This window comes from Lynx rufus, unplaced genomic scaffold (assembly GCF_022079265.1).
Source record: "Lynx rufus isolate CCGP_SWC_20201006 ecotype Redwood Valley unplaced genomic scaffold, mLynRuf1.p SCAF_24, whole genome shotgun sequence".
Classification (NCBI taxonomy): domain Eukaryota; kingdom Metazoa; phylum Chordata; class Mammalia; order Carnivora; family Felidae; genus Lynx; species Lynx rufus.
Genome location: NW_025814839.1, coordinates 241584 through 262807, shown reverse-complemented (window position 1 = coordinate 262807; position 21224 = coordinate 241584). Strand labels below are relative to the sequence as shown.

General features: G+C 64.1%; 1 protein-coding gene across 1 annotated transcript in view; it reads right to left on the bottom strand.

Annotated features, from left to right (window-relative positions):
* NCOR2 (nuclear receptor corepressor 2) overlaps window positions 1-21224 on the bottom strand; it is a 182405-nt gene that overhangs the window by 61567 nt on the left and 99614 nt on the right. The window contains 4 exon segments of the mRNA XM_047088379.1: window positions 3440-3502; window positions 5407-5579; window positions 6930-7072; window positions 20026-20031. Of these exon segments, the coding sequence (XP_046944335.1) occupies window positions 3440-3502; window positions 5407-5579; window positions 6930-7072; window positions 20026-20031 (385 nt within the window).

The window sequence follows — 21224 nt, the reverse complement described above, 5'->3', positions numbered from 1 at the left end:
TGTTCCCTCCGAATTTCATATCCACCTGCTGCCTATAAAGGTGACCTTACTGGTAAAAGACTCTCTACAGAGACGATCAAATTAGGATGAGGTCATCCTGGATTGGGGGGGGGGGGGGGTCCTTGTAAGAAGAGGGGAATGTGGACAGACACACAGGGAACACGGCCGCGTGAAGACAGACGCAGGGCCGGAAGAGATGTGCTCACAAGCCAAGGAGCGCCAGGGATCAGGTGGCCCCTGGAGGCTGGAGCAGGTGAGGCACGACTCCTCCCTAGAGCCCTGAAAGGGAGCACGGCCCTCAACTTTGACCTCTGGCTTCCAGAGCTGCGAGAGGATGCACTTCTGTTGTGTTTAAGTCCCCACGTTTCTACGTTGTCATGGCAGAGCTCCAGGAAACTCACACAGTGGGCGACACTCGAGTTCCCACCACACCGATGAGGGAGCTACAGAGAGCTACAGGGCACAGAGAGGTCGATGGACTTGCCTGAGGTCACAGAGCCAGAAGGTCTGGTTTCTCTCTAGGCACGGGGGGGGGGGGGGGGGGAGGGGCCCTCTGCAGCTCAAGCTTTAAGGCCAGGCCGCTGGCAGTCTTCCGGGATGCCCTAGGCAGGCTCGGTGCCCTCAAGGCCCCGGGGGCAGCTCCCAGGGGAGGGTCCGGGCTGGCTGATCTCCGGGTACCCCTGCCCTGCGCTGGGTGAGGCACAGGGTCGATGGAAAGGACGGGCAGGAGGATGCGTGTGTGCCATCTGCTTGGGGCGCAGCTGTTTCTTGGGTCCCTTCCTGGGTTTCTGAGGTCCGGACAGGGGCGGGGAGGGGGCTCCACAACGTTCCTAGCCTCCTGCCCCCCCCCCCCCCGCGCACCCCCACCCCTCTCGAAGAGCCGCTGGAGCTGCCGGCACCTGCCTCCCTACCCCGCCCCTTCCCACCGCCGCCGGGAACACACAGCCATTAGCAGCCACCCTGAGCAGTAATTGTCCAGATTGCGGTAATTCACGGCAGACGAGCACGCCGGCGCTCATCGCATTATTACAAATGTCACTGAGCAGGGCCTCGGCGTGCGCGGTCCCCGGGGGGTTCTCGCGCCGCCGTCTCCGTGGGCAGGACCCAGGATGAGCTCACTGCCGCCGTGAGGACCCAACCTTGAGACAGTGGGGCACACTCCCGTCTCGGCTGGTGAGTCATCCCCGCCGACCTCCCTGTCCCCAGATCTGCCCTTCCCAGAGGGAGAGAGGACAGCCGCCCACTTGGCCGACTCCGGTTCCCAGGCAACAGGGAGGGGGCCCGGGCCGGGGCTGCCGTGACAACAGAAGACGCTGCGGGGGGTGAGGGGCCGTGGGAGCACGGGCTGGCGGTCCAGGCGCGTGCACGTGGAGCCCCTCACTCCCGGTGGGGGCGGGGGTGGGGGAGCTGCCCGGGCACAATCACCGCCAAAGGCAGAGAGACTCACGAACAATTGCAAACGTTCCCAGCAGCTCTGTTCGCAGTAGCCAAAAGGTAGGAACAACCACGTGACCAGCGGCCGACGGATGAACGAACACATCAACAGGATGCGGTCCGTCCGCACGGCGGGATAGAGCTCCGCCGTAAAAAGGAGCGAGGCCCCCACGCGACGGAGCGGTCGGACCTCGGGAACACGACGCCGAGTGAGAGGAGCCAGACGCAGAAGCACGTCCTGTAGGACGACCCTCGCGCGAGAGCCCAGACCAGGCAAATCCACAGCGACGGAAAGGTCAGCGGACGCCAGAGGCCACGTGTGACAAGCCGTGGGCACGGGGTTTCCGTCTGGGGTGATAAAACACTCCGAACGAGACGGAGGGGACGGCTGCGCAAGGCTGCGAATGTCCTTTGTGCCACTCAATCGCACACTCTCGAACAGTCAAAACAGCGAATTTTACATTCTGTGTATTTTGCCAGAATTAAACGCGGAGGAGAATAAAAAATAAATCGCACGGTCTCCGTGAAAGTGAAGCCTCTTGCGCTCAGTGGTGCCGTCCGCACTGGGACCACAAAGCGCACGGAGGACAGACAAAAGCAACAGTGCGGCCCCCCGTGGGGCGAACGGCACCCCTGTGCCCTGAAGCCAGAGACGCCGCCCGGCCCCCGTGCGCCCTGCTCTGACCTGCTGAGAAGCTCTCACCTCCCAGGGCAGCGCCTCTCCCGAGTGCCGGGAGTCTGGAAGGTGGGGGGGCCCCGACAGGGGCCAGCGGGGGGGGGGCCTGCTCCTGGTAGGATTCTGAAACTTCAGGGTGGCGCACTCAGGCCCCCTTCCCAGGGTGGGGGGTGGGGGGGCAGGGCAGACAGCCCCGTCTCGGCCTCCGTCCCGGCTCGGCCTGGAGGCCACACCGTCCTCAGACTCGCCTGCCCCTGTGTGCCCAGGGCCCTCGCTAGAAAGGCCATCCATTGCTCTGTGAGTCACGTCCTGGAGCTCCGGGCGCCAGAGGCCGCACGTCAGTGGCAAGGCCTTGGTAGGGCCAGGAGGATGAGGGCCGGAGGCCCGGGCCTGCTCCCAGCCCCTCCACACATCAGCTCCGGGACCCTGGCCACCCTGGCCTCGCTCCTTACTCTGTGAATCGGGATGGACAGGGGAGCCACCCCTGATCTCGGGGCTGAGATCAAAAGCAAGTGAGAACAGGCAGGCACATGGGGCTCAGGCACCACCCGGCCTCAGCGTTCCTGTCGGCACTGGGCTCGGGCAGGGGAGGAGTGGGCCAGGGACGAGGGGGACCCAGGGGATGCAGCCCGACAGTGCAGGGGCCACCCTCAGGACCCTCGATGCCTGCAATCTCTAGTCCCCCACGGTTAATCCGGAAGCCTCTCCTGTGTCACAGGTGGGGAAACTGAGGCACGGAGCTGGGTCACTGGGCCAGGAAGCGAAGGACCCGGCTATTCCGGCTCCACTGAACGCACAGCTGGCTTCTAAGGCAGGACATGAGGTCAGCACCACAGCACGTGGCCACCAGCCCCCTGTAGCCCCGCCTCCCGGGGGAGAACGCCACCAGTGGGGGGCGGGGGCTACAGCCTGACCCCGTGACCCCACCGTGGTGGCTGCTGGAAGCTCTGTGCCTCCCCTCCGCGAGGCCCACGTGTGCTGCCGCCACTCTGTCTACGGGGCCACAGTGCGCTGAGCCCAGAGGCAACAGAAGCCACCTGCTGACCTCGTACACAGCATGAGCCGCACGGTTTCCGAGCCACGCCTCGACACCGCCAAGGGACCCGCCGCGGAGCCCGGCGACGCAGCCACACGGACCCCTCCTCTGGAGGGCAAAACCGAGACTCCCGGGAAACGGCACGAGTCTGAGGACGCCCCAAAGCGGAGCGCACCCCTCCGGATGGCACCAGAGGCCCCCGTTCAAGGCCCGGTGGGTCGCCCGCTCCCCAGCACGTGAGCTTCAGGACCCGGATGCAAACCGAGAGCGGTCAGAGCCGCGGAGGCGCTCACCTTTCTTGGCGGTCTCCATCTCCTCCTCCGTCCAGCGAGAACTCTCGTTCATCTCCATCGAAGCTAGAAAGGAAGGCGGGGGCGCGTTGGCAGAGGCCCAGGGGGCGATCCCGCTGGGGTTGGGGTGCCGTAAGGAGCCCGTTTGGCAGGCGGAACTCACACTGAGATGGCCCAGGGCCTCTACTGTGAAAGCTGCATCTGCACGCACGAGGTCGGGGAGGGAGCGCCTCCCCCGAGAGCACGGCGACCGCACGAGGGGCACAGGGACCAAGAACGCCAGCTTCGGGTGGGCAGGGACCTCCTCTGAGCTCGGACTCGTTGGGGGCCGGATGGGTCTTTGCCGTGACACCCCTGGTTGACACCCACCAGGTGTCTGTCCGTAGTCCCCACTCCAACCGTGACAACCAAAGCTGGTTTGGGACACGGCCATTCGCCTCCTGGGGTTTAAAAGGGCCCTGGCCAAGCGTGCTGCTCTGCGGGGTGAGTGACACGGTCCCCCCGGTTCCCCCCGTGCAAGGGTGAGGCTTTACAAGGGACTGCGACCCTGGACATCGGGCAGAGTCGGCCAGGCCTCTGCAGTGGCACTGTTTTCGGGTCTCTCCTCCAAGTTCCCCGAGACAGACGCCTGGGTCTTTCCCTGCAAATTGCTTAAGATCTCCTGAAGGGGGCAGACATGAGGGACCAGCTTCATGGACCCAGCGCCTGGAACAGCACCAGGCCAGCCTGGAACTACCAGGCTCGGTAGAGGCCAGCCGACCAGTGGAGGGGAGTTCCAGCAGGAGGGGAACGAGAAGGAGCAGCTCAAGGCAGGAGAGGGGAGACGGCCCCCACCCCCCTCCCTGGGCGGCTTCCCCCCTCCCTGCTACAACAGCCTGCAATCCCTTTCTTCCCAAGGGACCCTCAGAGGGAGGCTGTGAAGTCTGAGCTCAAGGTGTAAGTGCCACTGGAGGGCCCAGGGAGGTGTTTTCCACCCAGCAATCTAGCCCCACCCAGCATCGGCCGGGGGCCCAGAGGAGCTTCCCAGAAGTTAGGCCGTGGAACCTGCTGCCCCCGGCCTCCAGGCACCAAGGCGTAGTCACAAAGGCCGGAGTGTGACAGTAGTCACGTGAAATTTGTGGCCAATGGGGCTGGTCTGAATTCCAGCTAACTCCATGAATATGGAGGTGACATCCTTTCTCTAAGCCTCACACAGCCCATCTATGAAATGGGTATGAATTACCTCCCACAGGAAGGAGGGACAGACCCTGGGTTTCGGGTAGGGGGCAACTGTGAGAAATGAAATGTCACCTCCATCAACTCAACTTCCACCCTAGGAAGGCACTCTGGTGCCTGGGGCCTGAACCTGAGCGCTCAGGGCCCAGGGTGGGGGCTCCCCCAGAGGCGGGAGGGGCGGGCCCCCCAACAAGCCAAACACCACTGCGGAGATAAAGGACACACGTTGGCTGCCCCCCTGTGGCTGAATGGGAGAACTGCTACTCAATTTGTCTCTCCCGCCCCCAACCCCAACTTGGGATGGGGGGTGAGGCTCAGACCCGCCGAGCAGGAGAAACTGAGGCCCACGGGAGGGAAGTTGGAACCCGGGTGCCTACCAGGGCTGGGGGCGGGGACAGTCTACGCCCAGGCCCTTCTGAAAAGGGGTTGCAGCTACGACAACTGCTCCCTGGCGCAGGTGGGGGCCAAGCGCGGCCAGATTTTCCAATTAGAAAACAGAACCTAAAGTGGCGATCTAGACTTCTACGGTGAACCCTCCAGGCCCGGGGTCATCGGGGCTGATGGGCGCTGAGCCCTCCCCAGCCCCACCAGCCGTCGTAGGCTCTTCCCACACCCGGCCCCCACACGGCAAGCGCGTGTGCAGACGAGGGCCCTGGAGCACAGAGAGGGTCAGGAGCTGGCCCCGGGTCACACAGCGAGTTCGGAAGCCAAGGCCGGGCCTCGGAACCCACCGTCCTCCCTGGCCTGCAACTCACCCAGCTCGGCGCTCTGCTGTGGGGTGACGGCCTCCTCACTGTTGGCCTCGTTGGCCATGGAGCGGGTGATGCGGCCTTTGCGTCTCCCCTGGCTGTTGGCGGTTTTCCGGCCTTTAGAGGCCACTGCCTCCTTCTCATCGTTGTCCTCCCCAGAGGTGTCGTCCGTCTTCTCCCTGAAGGCCAGAGAGGGAGACAGGGGTAGCCTCGCCTGAGCCGGGAAACCAGACGACGGTTGCAGGGGACCTGCTTCCGTCAGCTCGATGGGCGCGGGCCGCCAGGGACCTGTGCGGCTCAGACGCCGGAAAGCTCGGGCTGAGGGCCGGCGAGCAGCGGGCCGCAAGCCCTCCGCACTCGCCGGACGAGGGGCGTGGGCCGCCGGCCCCTGCGGCGCCCCCGTATCCACGCGGGCGGAGGTGCGAGCTGGCGGCCGGCACGACCCGACTCCCCAGACGAGGGGCGTGGGCCGGCAGGTAACCGGGGGGCTCCGCGGGCACGCGCCGCTGTCCGCCTGCCAGACCAGCTCACGTGCCACACAGTCGCGCTGCCGTCTGCCTGCAGGCCCGCTGGCTCAGCCGCGTGGGGGGCGGCCGGGTCCCACCCACGAGGCCGCTCGACCCCCCCCCCGAAGCAGAGACGCCCTCGGCGGGGCTCGAGGCCCGCAGCAGCTCGGCTTGCTCGCGGTACCGGGACGGGTCGCTGGGCCTCGCACAATACCCAAGAGGGAAGGCTCCTGCCGGGCTTCTGCAGGCCGGGCCGGGCGCGGGGGCGTGTGCGGGTGACCTCGGGACCCGGGGCCGGGGCTTTCTCCGAAGCCGCCGCGGGACGCTCAGATTTACACCCCACCTCCCATTCGTCTTCCTGAAGGCCCCCCCCCCCCGCACGTCTGGGACACAGAGGGCAACGAAGCCAGATGTTCCCCGAAGCCACATGCCTGAGCCCATGCCAGGCACCTGGCACAAAGCCGTGCCCGCCCCCCTTTCTGGAGCGAATCTCCGGCTGGCTGTGCTCGGCACCCGCCCCTGGCAGACACGGGAGGCTGTGCCTTGATCTGCAAGAACTCACGCTGACGGCGATAATTCTAAAGGTGAGGGCAGGGCCCGCCTGCACACCTAGTCCTCCCGCCAGCTCCTCTGATCGTCCCCCTTCCCCCGCCTGGCGTCTCAGGAGACTCGGCGGAGGAGGGGGAGAAGATGAGGAGGCCAAGAGCTCCCGAGTCATTGCCTGGATTTATTAGCTCAGGAGTAGAGCTCAAATGAGCTATCAGTCTCAGAGGTCTCCAGAGGGTTGGAGGAGGCAAGGGCGGGCGGGGGGGAAGAGCAGGCTTCCGGAAGGGGGGCTGTCAGGTTCAGACGGAGCGGAAAATGCCTCCCTTCCCGGCAGGCAATCCGCAGCCGCCGAATGGCTCGCCTCAGGTGCTTCTACAGAGAGGGCCCCCCCCCCCCCCGTCTCGAGCTGAGTCCAGGCCACCTCCCCGCCACCCGGGGGAGGGGGCCAGGCCACGCGGGGCGACGGGGCGGCCTTACTTGGTCAGCTCCTCCTTGTCGTTCTCCACGTCGGGCTTCTCCTCCTCCTTCTCAGCCTCCTTGTCCTTCTCCTTCTCATCCTTCTCCTCCTGGTTGCTCCGGGGCATTTGCTGCTGCTGCTGCTGCTGCTGCTGCTGCTGCTGCTGCGGGGGCCCCGGGGGAGGCCGGGGGAGGGAGGAAAACGGCGAGGCAGGTGAGCCTTTGCGCCTGGGCTGAGTGCGCCCGCAGAGCGGGAACGGGGCGCAGTCAGCCGCAGACGCCACAGCCAGGGGCACCGCAGCCCACGGGGTCCAGGGAGGCAGGAGCCCCAGGGCCAGGCGTAGACATCGGAAGCCTGGACGCCTCCAGGACTCCTCCTGACTCCTCCACTCGCGGGCTGTGTGACCCTGGATGAGGACCTTAACCTCTCTGTGCTCTGACTCCTCCCTTGCAAAGCAGGGCTGTTCCGCAGGCCCACCCCGGCCGGGGGCCGGGAGGCCGGAACAAGAGATCCCCGACACGAGTGGGGTCTGGCACGGCTGTCCAAGGGGGGCCAAAGCCACCACCGGCACGGGGAGGGCTGCTGGTCAGGCTTATCAGGCCAGAGCGGGGCGAGCACCGGAGAACCTGGGGACGCATGCCTGACGAAGCTCGGGCCACCTCGCAGCCCATCGCCACACCCGTAACATGGGCAGGCGGGGAGGGGAGCCCGGGGCCCGGCCCACGTGCAGGTGTGTGCTGCCGTGTCGAGGGTCCACTGCCTGCCGCAGGCTTGCTCTGCTCGCGTCCAGGGCGAGGCTCTTTCACCTCCTCCCAGGCCTGTTCCCTCTGCTGCCCCCTCGCACCGGGCCGCGGGGCCTGCCCTCAGCAGGACGGGGGAGGAAGTGAGGGCGGCCGGCTCCTTCCCGGGAGGCTGCCCGACTTCCTCCTGCCCTGCTGGGTTTCTTTCAAAGCACCCGCTGCTTCGGGGCGCCCGGGTGGCTCAGTCGGTTAGGCGTCCGACTTCAGCTCAGGTCGTGATCTCACGGTTTGTGGGTTCGAGCCCCACGTCAGGCTATGAGTGGCCGGCTCAGAGCCCGGAGGCTGCTTCGGATTCTGTGTCTCCCCTGCTCTCACTAGGTCTCTCTCTCTCTCTCTCCCTCTGTCTCTCAAAACTAAGTAAACATTACAAAAACTACTTAAAAATTAGAAAAAGTAAATAAAGCACACGCTGAGGCCACCCCAAAGTTCTCCCTGCGGGCAACTGCCAGACCGGACCACCTTTCCATCCCAGTGAGCCAAGGGAGACGAAAACAAACCCGTCGAAAAGCCTTTCGGTGTGGGGCAGGGGTACGGTCACCCAAGGAGAGAGAAACCCCAGCAGGTGGAGAAGGCGGGGGCAGGCGGGGTTTCCCTGCGTCCCTCCCTCCCTGCATCTTTCCTCCGCGTCAGGAGCACACGGCCCTCCAACGCACGAGGCTGCCTCGGCCTGCGACCCCCTCCCCGGACAGACCCTCTTGCGCGGCTGTCGTTTACGAGGCGGCGGACCACAGCTGGGGGCGTTCTGTGCCACGGGGGCCCAGAGCGCAGAACCCCGGGCTCTCCCCAGGAACAAGCTGCTCCGAGAACCCCCTCTGCTCTGCAAGAGGAGGCGAGGGGGGCTCAGAGCAGCCTCTCCGCCCCGACCGCATCGCTGCCAGTTCCCGGCGGCTGGCCTCGGTCCCTTCACCAGCCTGTCCCTCACCACCACCAAGACCCCTGAGACACCAAAGCACACACTTACACAGCCTGTGAGCCGTGGTCACCTCTCACACCCGAAAGGCAAAGCCTCCTTCGGAGCCGTCCCAGCAGGTGGCGGCAGGAACAGAGAGGTTTTCCCGCTTTGTTCCGAGACGGGTGCCCTCTGTGCACTCGCCTGAGGAGGGCAGAGGGGGCGAGCGGGGACCAGGGAGCAGGCTCCGGGGCCAGAGATGGCGTGGCTGATTGGGGAGGGGTGTCCTGTCGGCTTGGCCGACTTCTGCGCACCTGGGAACCCGATGCCGGGGGCTGGGCAGGACAGGGGCTTTCCAACCGCAAGTAGCTTGGCATTCCCAACGCCGCTTCGGCCGCTTCTCTACCCAGACTCCTGCCCGGGCAGCAGCCTCACCCCAAACCTTTTCTCCCGTCCCTCCCAGTGGCCACAAGGGCTCAACTCCGGGCCACCCACCAGGAAGCACCTGTCGTCATCCCCTGGGTCTGGGCTGGTGGGGCCTCAAAGCCCCGTGAGATCTCATCCCTGGGCCACAAAGCAGGCCACCGTCCAGCCCAGCATGGCCAGGAGGTGCGGCTCCCCACCCATAGAGGCCCAGCCCTGCACCCGTGCGTCCTAACAAGGGCTGAGGCCCGGCGGGGGGGTGGGGGGGTGGGGGTGGGTTCTGCACCTGCGCCCGCACTGAGCTAAGCGCCTTCCTGCCCGCACCCCACCCCCTGCCTCAGAGCCCTGGAGAAGCCCCACTGGGAAGATGCCAGCATTTCCCAAGGGCTTACTGCCCAAAACGGAGCTGTGCACCCCCCACTCACCAGCTCCCGGCCCTCCCGAGTCCCGGTGGCGGCCAAGATGAAAACGGACACGAGGAGTGACCCAGGGTTCTGTCCCTGGCCCCACACCAAGCACCTCGTAGGCACCAACCCGCCTGATGCCCTGAACCAACCTCCGACAGAAAGAGCGGCGACCACCCTTCCCCTCCCGCACAGCAGGAAACTAGGTGCAGAGGCAAAGCCTCACGGGCTCCGAGGGAGGAAAGCGGATGGTCCAGGGGCAGCAGGCACAATCCCCGCTCAGAGTCTCCCCCTACTCCGCCCTCCGACCAGAATCGGGGGCCTCGGTTGGGGGTGGGGTGGTCTTTGGGCACCCCTGCCCCTTGCCGCCTCGCCCAGCCCGTCCCCCATCAAGACTCCTCGAGCCCCCACCTGAGCCTGGGCCGGCCCCAAACCGCCCCCACCCCTGAATGATCATCCGCATCGCAGCAGGAATCCCCAGAACGGCCCAGAGTGCCAGGTGGCGGGCACTGCACCACGGACCTCGACCGTCTCCTTTACCAGCCCCTTGCCTCTCCCGCTTTACAGAAGAGGAAACTGAGGCACAGGGTGGCCGAGCGACAAACCTGGTCAACAGCAGTGCCAGGATTCCAACCGAGGCCCGACTTAACCCTGGCCGTGCCCAGCCCCCCTCCAGCCGCCCCCACCCCCCCCCCCCCGGCGTGCCACCCACCCCTCTGCAGGCTCCCGCGCCCGTGCCCCCTTGCGGGGAGGCTCGAAGTCCCAACAGACACTGCAGCCCGGCCATTACTCCCACCACTTCCCACCTAGGTCTGCAGTCCCAAAGCCAGCCACACCCCGACGGTTTATCAAGCCCCGAGGACAGGGGTGAGGGACGAGGAGGCGTGTGGCTACACCCACTAGTTCAGCACCTTCGAGGCTGCTCTGGAGTCACGGCATGCAGCCCCCCGTGGGCTCCCGGCATCTCGTGACCCGACTGCCGTCTCCCTTGGGAGCGGAGCCCTGGTCCTGGCCTCAAACGTGTTTCCCAGTGGGAGAGACCCATCAGCACAATAACGACCATCTGCCTGACCTCCTGTTGCACCGAGGTCAACGGCTGATTTAGGGGTGCTCCATTCACTCCAGATCTATGCGGCAAGACGGGGGCCCCAAGTCACAGCACCGCCCCCCTCACCACGGCCAGCTCAGTCTCTCAAAATCTGGAAGCCTCTGATGGTCTAGGGCAGCAACCATGAGGACCGCTAACACAGTGAGGATTAACACCTTCCAGGGCCCTGCTTCCCAAGGATCTCACTGTCTGATGGCCACACACACACACGCCCCCTAGGGCACTCTGGGGAGTCCCGAACCCCAAGACACGCCTGCACCAATGGTATCAGAATCTTGGGGTGAGACCCAGGCCTCGGCGTATTTAAATTCCCAGGTCATCCCAATGGGCATCCAGGCTTGAGAACTGGTGTTTTAGACAAGGAGGCAGCAAACGTTTTCCGTACGGCCACAGGTCCACTGGCTTCCGTCACAACTGCTCATACCAACACGGTTTGGGACTTGAGAGCAGCCAACATGTAGACAAGTGGGCACGGTTACGTGCCAATAAAACTTTATTTACGAAATAGGCAGTGGGCCAGATCTGGCCTGAGGGGGCCACAATTTGCCCAGCCCTGCTCCCAGACCAGTGCTGCTCAATCTAGACCCGCACACGAATCAGCTGGGCGTGGTGAGAAAATGCAGAGTCCGTGGGTCTGGGGTGGGCCTGGGCCTGTGCACTTCGAGGCACCTTCCTGGGGAGGCTGACGCTGCTGGTTCCTGGGTCACGCCGAGGAGCGAGGCTTTCGAGGGTCCTTGTTTCACAAAACGCACCCAGGACCTTTGCCCCTGGCAGCCGGTGACGCCTGTGGACCTGGAAGCCAGACTTCACCATCTCGAGCGACTCCGGAGCTCCTGACGGGGGCCTACCGTTGCGTCTGAGACGCGTCAGCGGCCAGGCTCACAACGGGCTTCGTGCCCGGCGCTGGGTCAGGAGCAACCCCCCACCCCCAAACCACAGCACAGCTTCGCGGAAACCCTGACCGGATCTACGGTTAGCCAGGGTCATCGGTTCAAGTGCCCGAGGGACCCCTGCTTCCGGAGGATGGAGTGCGGGACAGGCAAGCTGAGCCCGCGCTGTGCCAAGGCCCCAGGCCAGGGCCGCACGGAAAACAGCACGCAACGCCGACAATTCCTGACCGCACACGGCAAATGTGGGACCAAGCCTTCTTCTCCCAGTCTCGAACCTGGTATAGTTAACCGAATCCCCCCGGCGACGCTGCCAACACCTCTGTTTTAGCGATGAGAACACGAGGACGCAGGAAGTCAAGGAGCTCGCCCAAGGTCACGCGGCATTTCCCAGCGGGATCCCAGGGGCGGGTGTGCTCAGGCTCCCCCCTTTCAAGCCAGACTGTGCCCCCACAGCCCATGCCCCACCAGGGGGACTCCACGCCACCAGAACCGCGGGCCCCAACCTTCCGGAGCTGGCGCCTCAGGTGACAGACAAGGAACGCCCGCCAGGGCAGCCGGCGGCTCAGTGCTGAGAAAACCTGAAAAGGCTCAGCAGGCCGCAGACGTGGTGGCAGTTCTTCCTGGGCCATGGGGACGAGGAAGGAGGCCTGTGAGCTGGGTCCCCGAAGGCTTTTGGTTGACAAGGACGAGAGGGGACACCGCAGGGAGGGGGCCTGGTGGGCAAAGGCACGGCGACGTGAAAACGCCCCCACCGTGCTCACCAAGTGACACACGGCGCCTGGCGGCAGGGCCCGGCCGGCTTCGACACCCACGCGCAGGCAGGCGGGTGGCGCCCTGGTGGCAGTGGGGGAGGGGCGGGCAGGGAAGGCCGTGTTCCGCCTGGTGCTGAAGGGCAGCGCGGTGGCCCATCGAGGGAGGCACGGCAGTCGGTTCCCGCCGATCTTGCCTAGCGGGAAGAAGTGCCGACAATCCAGGTAGGCGCGGACGCATTCGATCCTCGGAGGATAGGTCCCCAAAAATGTGCCGGGACAGCTTCCCGAGACCCCACACCCAGCGACACCAGAGGCGGCACGGTCTCATCCACTCATTCTACGGACGTGTCACCGGGCGCCTCCGGAGAGCGAACCCAGAGAGGGGCTCTGTCCTCGTGACACCTGCCACCTCTGGGCAGCAGGGAAGGGCGTCCCGGAGGCCGAGGCTGGGGGAGAACTGCGGTCGGGGTCGGGCGTCGGGAGGCAAGACACAATGGAGGTTTCTGGTCCCGGCAGCACCCCACCCCCACCCCCCCGCCTCCCCGCCGACACTCGGCCCCCTACCCTCCTCATCCAGCCCGTCCGTCCGTCCCTCCTGGGAAATGCAGGTGGGGTTAGTCCGTGCGGGGCGTCTCCACACGGACAGAGGCGTGCGGGAGCTGGCTCGGACCAGCTCGCGAGAACAGACCTCAACTTGCAGGGTTTTTGCAGGCGAGCTGCTATTAGACACAGCCGTTACTAAAAACTGAAATCCATGACCTTACGGTTAAAGAAATCATAATAAAAACAAAGGTAACAAGTACTCCGAGGGCCTCGCTTCCCAATCATCCAGCTACGTTTGTCTGTCATCTGTGCTCTTGAGGACATTTCTGTCAACTACACCCACACAGCGGAAGTGGAGCGGGATACGGCGCTGTGCGTGTCCCTCCCGCTCCCACCTCCCGTGACGTCACGCTGGCAGCCGAGATCGGGGCACGGCGGGAGGGTCTTAACCACAGCCGCCGGCACGTGCTGCAGATCGGGGCCTCGCCCCCCCAGAAGGCGGGTTGCTAAACCCACACCAGCATCCCCTGCAGACACACGTGCCAGCAAAGCCGGAGTTTCACACACGCTCCCGTGACGTCTGTTCTCGTTCCGCCTGCAGGGGAGGCTCTGGCGGCCAAAGCTCCGTTTTAAGCCGTCGGTCAGAGCCTGTCCCGCCACCGGGCATAAAATCGGCGGTCTGACACAGCAGAAGGCCTCGTGATCTGGCCCCTGCCCACCCCTACCCGCCTCACCCACTTCCCTCGCGGTTGCTCCCCCTTGCCTCCTGGAAGACGCCACATTTATTCCCACCTCGGGGCCTTTGCACTCGCTGTGCCTGCTGCCCGGGAGTCTCCCTCCAACTCTGCCTGGCCGGTTCCTTCTCATCACTCAGGTCTGAGCCCAAATGACACTTCTTCAGCCAGGCCCTCGAGGTCTGCTCCCTAAAAGCTGCCCTCCCCCGCGTCACTTGCCTCCTGACTCTGGCTCACGTTTTGCGGCCCTTCCCGCCACCTCACACGATCACGCTAATTCACTGTGCACCGTCCACCTCCCACATGGGCGTGTCAGCTCTGGGGACCTGGTCTGTCTTGTTCGCTGTGGAATCAGCTAGAACGGTGACTGTGTGAAGACACGACGACAAGGTCTCCAACACGGCCACCATCCACCCAGGACGCTCCTCGAGCGGTCAGGCCCACCACGGCCCCCCTGCCGTGGCCCACGCAGGCACCGACCCGCACAAATGCTGCTCTTCTGGTAACTATGTTCTGGCTCTTGGCAGCCCAGCTTGAGACGCCCGGATGTGGGGTGCGTCGGTCCCCAGGCTCTCACCCCCTGGAGTCCAAATGATCCGCGCTCACATCTTCTGGACGGGCTCCTGCCCTCCGTGTCCTTCTATGCCTTTGAGGTGGTCTGCCTCGGACGGGGCTGGCGGGGAGCCAGGTCTCCCCTGCCACCACATCACGGCCCGTGAGAAGGCCATGCCTGTGCTCTCCCGAAACGAGCCAGCTTGCTGGCTCCCTGGGGCACGGGCTCTCCTGACAACGGCGGCTCCTGGAATGTGTCCGGGGACTGTGAGCCTGGAGGGGCCTCCCCAGTGGCCTCCCCCATCTCGGGCAGGAATCAGGGACATCTGCTCCCTGGAGCCCTAGATCCGGACACGGTCTGGCCCCCAGCAGGGCGGAAGCATACCTCCCGCGGGCCTGGGCCGTCCAGGAAAGCCAGACAGACCCCCAGGCCGGAGGCCCATCTGGGCTCCGGGCAGCAGTCTGGCACACTCACGCTTACCCCGTGGCCCGGGAGAAACGCGGCCCAACCTGGAGGCGATGTGGCCATATCTGGCCTGCCACATGTCCCTGCCAGACCTCACTAGAGCGGGGATGGCGGTCAACGATTTCATCAGCCCAAGGTGGGGGGGGGGGGGGGGGGAGGGGAGACATAACCAGGCCCTGGGAACCAGCACGGGCTGAACAGCAGCTGCCCCTCCCCATGTGGACCACACTTGGCTGGGCCTGCCTGGGAACAGCCTTCCGGGTCACACTGTCCTCTGTGAGAGCTGCCCAGGCAAAGGAGCCTCAGGAGCGTCCCAGCAACCCGAACAAGGTCACGTGCTCCCTGGCAAGGAGCTGGGAGAGGAGGCTCGGGGGGAGAAAAGACAGGGGAGGAAGGTGAGAGATGGGAGACAGAGGGGTATGGGTGTGGGGGCAGAGGGGGAGAGAGACAAACACAGAGGGAAACGGACACACAGAGACTCACACGTAGGGAAAAGAATCAGGGAAACAGGACGCAGAGGCAGAAAAGGCGGTAAGAGACGGAGATCGACCCAGAAAACACAGGAGCCTGGGCTGAGCACCCGGTCAGAGGTGGAGCTGGACTGAGCCACAGAGAGGAGCCACGAGGGCAGGATGTGCAGGCCGGGGAGCAGGAGAGGAGGTGGGGCCCCCGGGGACAGGCCAGGAGGCTGGGCCTCAGCGGCCCAGGGGAGCACTCACCCTCGGGGACACGCCCCTCCGTAGCACGGGCCCCCCCATCACCTGGAGGGCCACAGGGGCCCCTGGGTCAGGGCTGCGGCAGGCCGGGCCTCACACTCCCGGCTCCCCGACGCTGGAGCCGACTACCGACCACAGCATTCCTGGACTCTGGTTCTGCAATTAGCTGGCAGAACGCGGCCCCTCCGTCCATGAATCACGAACCATAAACCACCGCACCGTCACCCGCCTTGGCCGGTGACTCAGCTCGCAGAGAGGATGCTGTTTCTTCGGCCCAGCCTACAGCCCGCCCGCCACTCACGGCGAAGTCCCAGGGGCCCGGGGCCAGCACCCGGGGGCTCAGCTCTCACCTGCCAAAGCTCAGGCGCGAGGGGACCGGTGGGGGTGGGCGTGAGGGGCCGCTGGGCCCGCCTCTCCCTCTGTCAGAATATGGAGAAGCTTCTGGAAGGTGGATGGCACCCTCTGTTAAACGCAAACGTGATCCTGATATGCTCCACGTGGCCAGCACACATCCCTTGCCTCCAGGGCCGAGCACCGGGGCCCCCGTGCGCCTCGCCTCTCTCAGGACGACGCGCCGACGGGCGACGCTTTCCGTCAAGGAGTTGTACGTTCTACTTTTGTAACCATCCAAGCTTTCAAAACGCAACCATCAAAACGATGAACAAACGGCTTGGCTCAGGGCGTGTAATGAGGGTGTGACAGGGCGGGGAGTCACCTGGGTGGATGCAGTGACATCTCGCTCTACGCGCTGCGGTTACGCATTCGAGAAGGTCACGGCCGCCGCGAGATGTCATTTGCAAATAGGAAAAGACGCAGGATTTGTCCGTCGCATGGACCGGCCAGGTCCCCTTCCCCAGAAGGGGCCTGCTGCCCCCGCTCAGCTGTCCATGGCCCGGGGACCAAGACCTGGCCCTGTCAGCCCACCTCAGGACACCCGGGAAAGGCCATTTCAGCTCAACTCACCCACGGCGTCATCCCATCGCCTCTCCCCCAGCCCCTCTCCTCATGGTCAATCTACGCTGCCGGCGAGCCCGTGCCACGCCTCAGTTTCCCCTTCTGCCACGCTGCTCCCTCCCCACCCCCTCCGGGGGGCCCTCCCCAGTCAACGCCCCCCCACCCAGGCTGAAGCTCCGAGTGGCCCCAGACCGGCAGCCAGCGTTGCCGGGTCCGTGGCAGAGATGCAGGCTCCCCGGCCCCGCGGAGGAGACCCTCGGCTGGACGCCAGCTCCGTCTCGGGTTCGCGACTCAGCCTGGGACCCCCGCAGGGGCCCGCTGAGGGGACAGCCTGGCGCGGAGTGAACGTGACTACTGCAGTCAGTTTGGAGCAGAGGGCGGTGTCCACTGCGTTCTGGGGAGAGTAACTTCCTGCCGTCAGCGCCGCAGACTCAAGCTCTCGTCCCCAGACGCCAGGATTTGCGCCGGGAACCCATTTCAGTCCCACCGACGCAGGAACGGCGAGGAGGGGGGCTCCGGCAAAGACATCAGGGGCATCCCCCCGTCTCTGGGCCCGGGCTGTGCGCCAGCCAACTCGGGAAAGGCACCGGCCACCCGGCCTGGAGAAGGACCGCCAAGCCCGCTCGCCGACACCCTGAAGCACCGCCTCGCGCCCACCTCACGGCCTTTCATCGGCACCGTCCGCGAGCTGTCAAGACAGCCGTGCCCGGCGGACGCCTTCCCAACAGCTTCCTGAAAGATCACAGTCTGCTACTGCTCTGAAAGCAAAGCTTTTAGCCCTGGCATGCAGTAGGCACTCAAGAGATGCCCTTGGATGAACATAATATTGTGCATCTGACACCGGGTGGGGAGGGCCCACCACGGGGCATCAGTTGGGCTGGAAAGCTGAGAGGCCCCTCGTGGCCATCCTTAGCCACCGCGTGGCCCCCAGCCACGGAAGCCACAGATAGGCGCCACGGCCTCTGCGGTCACTGGTCACCCAGAAGAGGGAGGGGACGCGCGGGGGTCTGGGGGTGCTAAGGCAGACTGCAAAAGGGTAAGAGAGGGAGAGACAGACCAGGGAGAAAACAGCCCTCGAGGTCTCCCAGAGACACTCGCGGTCCAGGGAGCAGAGGAGAGTCGAGAGAGACGGGAAGAGCTTCCAGGAGCAGCTGCCCCACGAGCGGGGAGGGAGACCCAGGCGGGCTCGGTGGCGGGGGAGAGGGGCGGTCCACCTGCTGCCTGGACCCAGCACAGCCTACACGCACAGCCCCCACGGGCGATGCGGTCGGTGAGGCGCGGCTTCCACGGACCCAGCCACACGGCCACAACGTGGCAGATGGGACCCCTCGGGCTCCCGTGGCTGACGGTGCCAGGTCTGACCTCCTCACCTGTAAACCGGGGATCATCGAGTACCCCCCGCCCCGTAAGTCCCGGAGTTAAAACGCGTCCCGCCCTCCGCACAGACCCCGGCCTCTCCGTCATCAGCCCCGTGCAGTCAGCCGCGGCGCTGGCCCATCACGCCACAAGGCCGGTCGGTGACTGCGGATTCTGACAGGGCTCCCGTGTCTCGCCAACTCCCCCGGCCTCTCCCTGACAAGGCTGAGACCACCTAAGTCTCCGTCCGAAACTGAAGGGACCCGGCAAGGTGGGGCAGGCCTGACTCGCTCCCCTCAAGAAATAAGTACACCCCCGATGGCTCGGCCCCCATCCGCCTGAGGAAGAAGCCAGGACAGGGGAGGCACGACCTCCTGGCCGCCGTGGCCCCGTCCCAGAGGCGTCTACGTTTCATCTGCTGGAAGGACCTGACGTCTGTCCTCCTGTGGCTGCCCAGGGAGGCGAGGGGGGCCGTCTCCGGGCGGACAGGAGGGTTGGGAGACAGAAGTGTGGGCAAAGGGAAGGGGCTGCAGGGTGGGACCCGTGGCCCAGGGGCGGGCTGCATGCCGCTCAGATACTAGGATGGGGCGGCAGGGGGTCATCTGGGCGTCTTCTGCTCCCCAGCCCGCGGTTGGGCACCCTGCACGATCAGCCTCCGGCAGCCCCTCCTCCCTCCCGTCCGTTCCCTTCGTCCCACCATCAGCCCACGGGAGGCCACCGCCGCCTGCACCCATCCCACGCAGACGTGCCCTCGCCTACTCCAGGCCGGGCTGCGGGGACCCCGCCTCCCCACGGGCAGATGTATCGGCAGGATCACGGGTCTTATAAAACCGAGGAGAAACAGGGGGGCCCGGGCCCCACCAGTAACTGCATCTCAGATTAACGAGAGGGGCCGAGGGAACCGCGTCTGCCGTTTATGTCACTGTCACGGGGCAAAGAAAAGACTTACGGCCCCAAAGCCAACGCTCGGGTTTGACCCATTTATTCCATATTTATGAACAGGGCCGGTGTGCCTGGCATAGAAGTCCTTCCAGGATCGGCATATAAATCTCTGTCCCCGGGAGGGGCCCGGGCCACACTGGCACCCTAGCAGCCCCAGTGACCAGAGGGAGGGGAGAGCCCCCAAGACGCGTCCCATCTCCCAGGAGACAGGGGCCTCCTGTCCCGCTTCCTCCCGCCCATTTGCAAGAGGCAGAGCGCAGAGGCATCCTTCCTCCATCCTGGGAGCCCCAGCCCGAGGCATCGGCTTGAGCAGAAGCCAAACCTCACCACAGAAGTGGCGCAGACGCTACGGCTGTTCCAAGACAACACAGACAAAAAGAGGAAACAGACGTTTCTCCTCTGCTGGAAAACACTCCCGGGCTCCCCAGGGCCCCGGGCTTGCCTGGTCTGGCCTGTCCCAAGTCACACAGTCCCTTACCACGCGGCCTTACCATTCCCGAATCCAGAGGTCTGACGCTCGAGGCTGAGGGCAGATTGAGAGCAAATACGATTAAGAGGGTGCTTATCGCGACGGGCACCGAGTGACGTATGAAAGAGCTGAATCGCCGTATCGCACACCTGAAACTAACCCAACGCTGCACACTTTCTGGCGCTACAATTAAAAACTTAATTTCAAAAAAAGAGCAAATGTGAGTTGCCTGACCTACACAGTGTTTTGTTGTTGTTTTTCAGTTTACTTATTTGAGAGAGAGAACACGCACAGCATGAACAGGGAAGGGGCAGGGAGGGAGGGAGAGAGAGAGAGAGAGAGAGAGAGAGAGAGAGAGAGAGAGAATCCCAAGCAGGCCCCTCACTGTCAGCACAGAGCCCGACCTGGGGCTCAATCCCACGAACCCTGGGATCATGACCTGAGCCGAAATCAAGAGTCAGGCGCTCAACTGACTGAGCCACCCAGGCACCCCTTGGTGTTGTTTCTCATGCACCCTGAGATTTAAAAATCAGGCAATTTCACATAAATCCCGATTTTCAGCTTATCGTCAAAAATCGGCTCTTGGCAATACGAGGCCATCTGGCCAAAGGTCAGCTGGAACGGACACGCATGAGCTCTGTAAGTCGGCCACGGGCCTCAGCACTCCCTGTCGCCTCTTACGGACGCTGAGGTCAGGTGTGAGCCACCATTCACCATCACGTTTACGCTCCTGTTTTCCATAGAGAAGAGAAACGTCTCTACTCACTCAGCAAACATGAGGAGATACAGGGTCCCATGACCTTTCCCCAATCCTTCATTCATTTAAGACCCTGGAAGGTGCTGCTGGGGCGCCTGGGTGGCTCAGTCAGTTTAGCATCCAGCTTTGGCCCAGGTCACGATCTCACGGTTCGTGAGTTCAAGCCTCGCGTCAGGCTCCAAGCTGACAGTGCAGAACCTGCTTGGGCTTCTCTCTCTCTCTTCTCTCTGCCCCTCCCCCACTCTCTCTCTCAAAATAAATAAACCGTAAAATAAAATAAAATAGACCCGGGAAGGTGCTAAGACACCTGTTTCAAAGACTCTGAGGGCGCGGTGCTCACTCATACCCCTGTGCCTTTCACCTGCTGCTCTCTCTGCCCAGGACACCCTCACCTCTGTCCCTGTTCAGCCGAGGGGCCGCTCCTTACCCTCACTTTCGAGGGCCTCTGCTGTACGGGAGCTCACAGGCACAGGGCCAGCACGTGGTGTCAGAACCACGTACATGCGCTGGTCCCTACAACGGCAAGGAAGTCCCGGTGCCCAGCACGAACACCACAAAGTCAAAGGCGTGGCCGCCAGGACCAGAGATGCGGGACACGGGCACCCCCAGCCCTCTAGGGCTTGTCCGGGATACCCCCTCCGTAAATAACCCTCCCTCGGAGTCAGAACCCTCTCTCCTCTAGGGCCCCCCGCCGCGCCACCAGGAAGGGTTTCATGAGCCCACCCACGGTGCCCCCACCAAGGCAGCGGCACGAGCGAGGGCACGTGCACCTGTATCAGGTGCTCAGCAAACACCCCAAAGCAGGACTTACTTGTTTTAATCTTTTTAATGTTTATTTATGAGAACGAGAGAGAGAGAGAGAGAGAGAGAGACAGCATGAGCGGCTGAGGGGCGGAGAGAGAGGGAGACACAGAATCCGAAGCAGGCTCCAAGCTCCGAGCCATCAGCACAGAGCCTGACGCGGGCTCGAACCCATGAACTGTGAGATCGTGACCTGAGCCGAAGTTGGACGCTTAACCACCTGAGCCGCCCAGGTGCCCCGAAGTAGGACTTATTTTTAAATAAAAAAAACCTTAATTAATTAATTTATTTTTACATAAACCTACAGGCCTCTATTTTGCCCCAGTCTTCACCGCTGTGCGCCTCCTGCCTCAGCACATTCGTGTCCCCTGCCTGGAATTTATGTGAGTTTGAGCCTCTCGGTCTAGAAAATTCCCAACGGCACTTCAGTTTCTCTTTGCAGTGAAACGGCTCCAGGCCAGCAAGCCTTGGTTTTCCGCATCTGTTAGATGGGCAAGCCGGCCGGGCAGCTGTGGCCACACAACACTGAAGGCAAAGCCCGTCCGCGGACCAAACGCCGCCACCCTTCAACGACCCAGCCGGTGAGAACCAAAGCTCGGGCCCGAGTGTGGCGGGGGAAGGGGGGAGGGGGCACTTAGTCTAACAACAAACTCGCTCCCCGGATCCCGTGTGGCTTGGCCAACAGGAAAGTGGGTCCGTGCCGCCGAAGCATACTTCCCAGAAGGCAAGAGAGGAGGAAAGGGACGTGGGCTGGGAACC